This window comes from Copadichromis virginalis, linkage group LG2 (genome assembly GCF_057382275.1).
Source record: "Copadichromis virginalis isolate Kocher_CV1m ecotype Utaka linkage group LG2, C_Virginalis_male_GT1.1, whole genome shotgun sequence".
In the NCBI taxonomy this organism is placed as follows: Eukaryota; Metazoa; Chordata; class Actinopteri; order Cichliformes; family Cichlidae; genus Copadichromis; species Copadichromis virginalis.
In genome coordinates this window covers 28,609,009-28,616,431 of record NC_140619.1, presented here as the reverse complement: position 1 = coordinate 28,616,431, position 7,423 = coordinate 28,609,009, and the positions used below count along the sequence as shown (strand labels likewise).

Below are 7,423 nucleotides of genomic sequence, written 5' to 3'. Positions count from 1 at the left end.
GCAACAAGCATGTCAGTATAGCTATTTCTGTCCTCAATGACTGGCTGCCAAATGCAATTTTTTTTCTCCAGCATTTTATAAACTCGCTACATCAATATAAAGTCTAGTGTGTTTCTATGGAAACTTAGACCTCCGAGAAGGTTGAAATTCACCACTTACTCAAGATCTGCTCAGTAATAGCATGCTATAATGAATATTTACAGTGTGCTTAGTTTACATACATGTATCACAGAGTTCAGGGATTTTACAAAGTTGCATTGTGCACATTTTTGAAGTTTGAATAGTCTGAGTGTGAATCAACGCTAATCAAATCTTTAACAGATGAATATTGTAACGCTGTACACACACTGAGAGCCTCGCAAGGAAAAGTACGCAGAAACCAACACACACAAACCCAGATGAACTGATGGGTCCTTCCTGGAAATGACTGTGGAGTACAACATTGCACATGGTTTACTTTGTGATATCTCCATGGCAACTACTATGTCTGACCTTCAAACATGTGCGCTGACTTCTGTGTGGTTAAGGTCGGCTAATCAGATCACATCATCTTGAACACAAATGTGCCCTCAGATCGCTCTTGCTTCATAAATGAGGTGATTTCTTTTGTTTTTTTACACCCTAACAACCAACACAAGTTTGCCATCAGTCCAGTTCACGCAGAACTTTTGGTTCTGATTTTAGCATCGCTGCGTTGGACTGTTTTCATTTCCACAATGACAGCCATGCTGCAGCTCTAAGAAGATGAAAAGTTCCCTGTGCTGTAGTTTGCAGGGGGTTTGAATAAAGACTTGAATCAATTAGTGCTTCTTTCATCAGCAAATAGGCCATACCCCTGCATGCTTTCACAGGCTGCCTCTGTGACTTGCCTTCTCTTTTTTGTTCCAACTTAACTCTCTGGCCCTTTCATTTGTGCTCTGTTCAATACTCTCATCTGCTCTGTTATTCTCAAGTTCATAAGCCTCTCCATAAGGGCCAACATCTGGCAGCTCCTTGGCCCCAGGGCCGTGCATCCGTTCCGGGGCAACGGGGCCTGGAGATCAGCCCCTCCTGTGGAGCTGAGCCTTTGGTGTATGTGGTACCGTTCAGCGTCCCCACTTCCTGAATGTTGAGGCCTTGATGTGGCCAGAACCATAGTGCATGATTTATTACAGTGCTAACTCTGTCCCCACTGCTAGTGCCATTATTATAACCATACATCCTCAGTCTTCAAGCTCCCACCTGCAAATTTTACAGTGAAGCCTTTAGCAGGCACAGCTGACACAGCTCTGCACGGCCTTCATAAGGAGTTTTCTGGTGTTACCTTAATGCATGTTTGATCCCAGATGTTTAAAGAGGACCAGAAGTAAAAACTGTTGGGACGATGACGCATATACTGTACACTAAATTGATCATCGAGATCAGCTGTCCCTTTGGTGTCTCAACCCCTCGTTCTTTGTATATTGACTACTGCTTTCTCGCTTTGTGTGGGTTTCCGGCGGCAGGCATGGTCCAGCAAGAACCAATGAAGCTGTGGGTGGAGGTGGCTGGGAGGTAAATTGGTTTTTGGCTGTGTGGCCAATCAAAGGGACCTCATCAAAGTCATCGAACCAGCGTTTCCTACAACCTTCCTTGCCTGTTTTCGTCTGTTTGTGTAAGTGCCACACAGTTTAATCAGAGGGACTTGAGAACAGAGAGTAAGATGGATGAAAGAAGAAAAGGATGCGGAAGTTTGGAGGAAAGCACCAGGACAGGAACGGGCGCCGATATTTGTGTAAGCGAAGCCAGATTGAAGAGGCAGAGGAAAGTGGAAAAACGGCAGCAGAAGTGAGGGGTCCCGAGACGAGAGGAAGTCCAGAAAGGAGGGATGTGGTGGAGCTTTGTTTACAGGCCAGGGTCACAAAGTATACTGTGACTTTGTGCGTCAGCAGCTCTGAGTTTGTGATGGGTTACCACAGAAAAGCAATAATCAAGCAATATTTACACCACTGTAGAGAATTAGTCCATTTCTCAGGAAGTCAGTTTGTGAAGTTAAAAACAACAATTCTTCCATCTGTGGTTTAGTCGTAGGACATTTTAAAGAGATATAAACAAGCAGAAACAGGAAGTGGAAGTCGTTTAAAAAAATTTAAAAAAAAAAACATCCATGCGTGCACACACAAACATTGATCACTACTGTGCCATGTGGTCCCCGCTGAGACACATGGCTTAGGTATCCCCCCTTGTGATCCCCCATTAGTCTGAGACTCCCTCTCAGGCAGCTGCCTCAAAGCTCCACGGAGGTATCAGATCTCCTCCTCTTCCTCTTCTCCTTAATTAGGACTATTAAGAGATTTACAGGACAGATGGGTGGAAATCCAGCTGGCTGCAGCGCCAGCCGCTGAGGACGGCTCTGCTGATGGCGACGTGAGAGCTCAGTGAGAGCGGTACATCAGCTTACCAGTGAAACTCTGGTGCCCTCTGGTGGTTAGAGATGGTTGTTGAGTTTTGAATGATTTCAATAAAGAAGCAGCTCTAACATTTCATTTATAATTATATAAAGTGGTAAAATGTAACTTTTAATTAATTTGTGGGGAGTTTTTTTTTCACTGAAGAGATTTAAGCAAAAGCAGCCATTACAATTCACTTTTAAGTCCAGCAGGTTTTTTTTTTATTTAAAAAAAAAAGTTGTGATTGCACGCATTTGTGGTTTTAACTGATGATTTATAGAGCACACTTTAAACAAATGCATTCAGCACAGCTTGTGGCTAAGTGTTAATTTATTCTGTGATTGTTAAATAAACACACTGTGGTTTACACCGTGAAATAAAATACATGCAGAAGGACAAACACTGTAAAAGTTTCACAAAAACAATAGCAGAGCTGTCGTGCGTTCCCATTACATGCAAAACTAAAACTAACAAACAAAAAAACTGATGATTCGATGATGACTGTAGAAACGCAACCACACACACAAACAGAAGCTGCTTTATAAAAACCAGAGTCCCCCTTTTTGTAAGCTTATTTAATGAGTGTTTTCTTTTGGTTAGTCGTAATCAGCCCGACATGTCGGTGACGTTTTAGCAGATTAGTCATCTTTCCTCTGTGACAGACAAAAATATACATCTTTTTTTTTTTTTTTGCAAATGTGAAATTTAAAAGTACTTTTTGTCTTGGTTAGTTCTACGATCCTTCCACAGCCCAAATTAACTCTGTGTTTTACAGCTCGTGTAGTGACTCGCAGTCTGTGTAGCGTACTTCTCCATTACCCAGCCAGCTGCAGATGAGAAAAGGTGACAGTTTTAAGCAGATCATTTCTCAAGTTGAACGTGGCGTGCGCCGCAAACACTTACATGCTCAGGGTGCCTTTTTTCTGTTTTAGTCCTGTGAAGAGAGAGCATACAGTTCAGGGGAGGAAGCTGGGTTTCTATAAGGAGCAACGCTGCTAAGCACACTTACGGCGAAGCTGCCACGTGGTTAATATGGCGCCTGTTACCACCAAGAGGCCCACCGCTACAAAGATGCCTATCAGGTGATGACTAGGACTGTTCAAAGGGCTTGCCTAGCAGAAAGGAGTACCATAAAGCTGATCTGCTCAATCAAGTGAACTATTTAGCATTATGTGTAGTTGTTTGATTTTTCTATGGTAGCATCCAAATACTTACAGTATATGGCATCATGCTGGTAATGAGTATGTCCTTCTCATGACCTACAATGCACAACCACAAAGGAAATGAGCTAGGAGGAAGTCCAGCAAATGTTGTGTTCGGCAAAACAGCTTAACACGCAGAAACAACGAGTGCAACTAAACAGGCCCACTGTGAAGCAGCTTCCTGATGTTGGAGGAACTACAATAAACTGCAATAATAAAATTGTCGCTCGTTTAAATTTTGGGGCAAGATAATAGAATATGAACAAAAATCCCTTCTTCTGCCTTGACACGAGGAAACAATTTCCCGTTCATTAATGAACCACAGCATATGGGAAAAGCAGCCCTGTTCTGCCTGATGAACTGCACAAACACACAACTACAGGAGCAATAATACATTTTTTAATGAAAATAACACCTGCTTCCCCAGTGGTGATCGTGAGGACATTGCTGGCTGCACTGGTGGCCTGGCTGTTCTTGGCAAACATGCGGACGTTGTATGTCGAGGGATTCATCTCTATTATTGTGGCCTCCGTCTCATGGGCTCCAAAGTCCACAGCGTTCTTTGTGTAATCCCAGGAAGCTGAAAGGAAAATATTTAACTTAATATCACAGAGTGATATGAGGATTAACAGTGTAAATTTAGCTTTAGAGCTTGTATTAAAGTGAAGTTTTTACCATTCACTGCTTTGTACTCGAGGAAATACCCGGTGATGGGGCTGTCACCTTCGGAACTAATATTCCAAAAAAGGGAAAACGAATTGCTGTCCACCTTCTTTAACTCGATCACTGGGGGATCCGGGGGCACTAGAAGATATTTAACAAGTAAAAGAAGTTTTTATCTTTTCAAGCGTTTGATTTCTGGTTTTAGTATGAGAGTTATGTCTGGGAACCATTATTTTCAGAAACTAAATCAGGGGTGGAAACAAATGTTCCCTTTAAATGTTTTACCTCCTGAGATACTGGCAGTGCTTTGCTCCCAAACTGTGGCGGCATAAAAAGTTATTGAGATTGTTGAAGGTGATGGGGTTGCTGAAGTTGATGGGGTTGTTGAAGTTGATGGGGTTGCTGAAGTTGATGGGGTTGCTGAAGTTGTTGAGGTTGCTGAAGTTGATGGGGTTGCTGAAGTTGATGGGGTTGTTGAAGTTGATGGGGTTGCTGAAGTTGATGGGGTTGTTGAAGTTGTTGAGGTTGCTGAAGTCGATGGGGTTGCTGAAGTTGTTGAGGTTGCTGAAGTCGATGGGGTTGCTGAAGTTGTTGAGGTTGCTGAGGTTGCAGAAGTTGCGTAAACTTGAAGTAGAGTAAAAGAAGAAGCAATTCCAGTAAGTCATTTCTCAAAAAATAATTGAGGAAAAAGTTACACTTGCTCGATAACACGTACCCGAGGAAAAATGTAGCCGCATTGTGGCAGCAGTGGAAGAAGGCAAAGTAGTTACTGTTGTTGTTGTTGTTGTTGTTTTAGGAACTTTAAATAAAATGCATGAAATCAAACTGACATTAAAAAAATATGACAAAAAATAGTTTTTAGTCATATTTTGTAATTTTTAAAAACTTACTCTCATCCAGAGTTGAGCAGAGAGGTGCATTTGAAGCTGGTCCGACCCCGGCGATTGTTTTGGCCTGTATGAGCACGCCGTACATGGTAGAAGGCTTCAGGTTAACAAGAGTGACGGTCTCTTGTTCACGCGTGGCCGCCACAGTTAAATACTGCCACCGTTTAAACTGTTTGGCCACGGGGTCATACTCTCTGTAGTTAATGTTGTAACCCCGCAGAACGCCGTTTCTCAGCTCAGTCCTCGGAGGCTAGTCGAGAGAAAAGAGTTAGTCTACTATGTCCAGTCACAAGCCCGGAAACAGTGCTGAACTGTGACTTTACCTTCCAGGTTACTTTGATGCTGCTGGAACTGAGGGCCACAAGCTGCATATCCAGGGGCGGGCCCTCTGGTGCTGCAGGGAAAACAAATTTTAAAGGGAGCAACCACCAAAAATGTGAATTTGTTTTTACATTCTAGATCATTATATTTATCATAAAAATACTAACACATAAATGATGCTGAAACAAACCTGCTTCTTTTGCAGTGATAGTGAGAACGTTGCTGGTTTCACTCATCCCAACGCTGTTGATGGCGAACACGCGAAGGTTGTAGGTCTTGGATGGACTCAAATCCACCAAAGTCACGTGAGTCAGTGAAGGATCGTGCAGCTCGGTGGTTTTTTTTGTTTCCCAGGGTGCTGTGCAGCACAAATCCATAGATTCTGACTTTAAAATAACTTTTGAAATATCTCAAAATCTGTCATGGATACTGGGTCGGTTTTCTTGTGCTTACTCTGTTTGTTTTTTATATCAACCCTGTAAGCTGTAATGGGACGGCCGCCGTCGAACACAGGACTCCAGCGAATAGTGACGGTCCTTTCCTTCACCTCTCTTGCCTCGATTCTCAGTGGATTCGGTGGAACTAAAAGGTAAGGGAAAAAACTAAATATGAGCTTATACAATGCTGAAATAATGAGATGACTAATCAGTTACCAGACAAAAACTGAAACTACCCAAAAAAAAAAGATTTTTAACTAAACATGCTGCTTATTTTATTAAATTTGTCTTTGCCTCACCTGCATTCACTTTCAGAGTCACGTGATGTTTCTGGTCATTGAACCAGCCTGGTATTTCCACACGACAGCCGTACACGCCAGAGTCCTGCTCCTCGGCGTGCCTGATGGTCAGAGACACATCACCCTGGCCAAGATTGCCCATGAGCAGGTAACGTTCTGACAACCTGCTGATCACTGACGTCCCATCTGTCTTTAGCACCTCGTTGGCACAGCCGCTGTTAGGTATGGTTCCCTTGCCCCAGCATGCAGAAAGCCTGCCGTAATACTTTGCATCATAGCTGCATTTTAAAATAGCATCTGTTCCCACCGTGACTGTTACAGTTTCTGCAGACACGAAACCTGAAAAGGCATTGAGATTTTTTTTTACATTTTTTAAATGGAAAAAATACATTAATTAGTCACTGCACAGCTAAATCAAATGCAAATCATATGCATGGCTGTCTTACCTGCAAGAAAACAAAAGAGAAGGTTGCAATACACAGCAAGGTGTTTGCTGGCCAAAATAATCATTTTACCTTCTTCTCTCTAAATCAAAGGACAGATTGGTTGACCTGCTAAACACCACTAAACGAAACCCAGGGTGGTTTCAGCTCTCAAATATTTCCAGATCACATGATGCTTCCTTGATAAGCACACACAAACAACTTCTGCTGGTAGAAGAGGAATGTAGAAAGGAGCTGTTTCCTTTTTTGTGGTTTTGGTTCCTTTTACTAGAAGGGGCAAACTGTTTCCTTTTTGATGATTAGACAGACACAGAATCAAGGTTATCAAAATGACGAATTCATTCCCAGTGTTGGTTCCCAGCTTCTGTAGCAGTGGTAGGGATAGAGCATTAACTATTCAAAATATCCTCCCTGCATCTCGGAGACTAATGCTTTAAATTGTTACTAATAATTTATTCCAGCAGGAAATATTCAAAGTAACTTCAAAACATGCTATTTACTCATCAGCACAAGGCATTTAAAGAGATACAATGCACTTTGGTCCACTGAAATCAAATATTTATTGTGTCCTCAAATTTAACGCATTAAATACATTTTTTTAATGTAAAAAGAAGGAGAGACTGGTTTAACCAAAGGCCATTGAACTGGTTTCTTTGAGTGCTGAGTAAACGTTTGGGCATGGTGGCTGTTTAGTAACCCAGCAAAGAACTTCCTCTCTGATAAGAACCCAAGACACATGCGGTTTTCTGCCATTTTTTAAAAA

General features: G+C 42.2%; 1 protein-coding gene across 4 annotated transcripts; it reads right to left on the bottom strand.

The window, feature by feature from the left end:
- Window positions 1-2,720: 2,720 nt before the first annotated feature.
- Window positions 2,721-6,880, bottom strand: LOC146717528 (uncharacterized). 4 transcript variants are annotated; one of them, XM_085477494.1, is made up of 14 exons: window positions 6,664-6,880; window positions 6,218-6,556; window positions 5,935-6,063; window positions 5,672-5,839; window positions 5,484-5,554; window positions 5,164-5,410; window positions 4,989-5,072; window positions 4,559-4,897; window positions 4,286-4,414; window positions 4,026-4,190; window positions 3,624-3,667; window positions 3,418-3,520; window positions 3,312-3,342; window positions 2,721-3,235 (listed from the first exon to the last, which is right to left on the bottom strand). In XM_085477494.1, exons 1-14 carry the CDS (start codon window positions 6,725-6,727, stop codon window positions 3,178-3,180), a joined length of 1,971 nt encoding a protein of 656 aa, XP_085333620.1. In that variant the 5' UTR covers window positions 6,728-6,880; the 3' UTR covers window positions 2,721-3,177. The 4 variants fall into 4 exon arrangements, with proteins under 4 accessions (XP_085333620.1, XP_085333630.1, XP_085333639.1 ...); XM_085477504.1 differs by lacking the exon at window positions 4,989-5,072 and having other exon boundaries at window positions 6,664-6,879; XM_085477513.1 differs by lacking the exon at window positions 4,989-5,072 and having other exon boundaries at window positions 4,559-4,873; window positions 6,664-6,879.
- Between the last annotated feature and the right edge of the window lie 543 nt (window positions 6,881-7,423).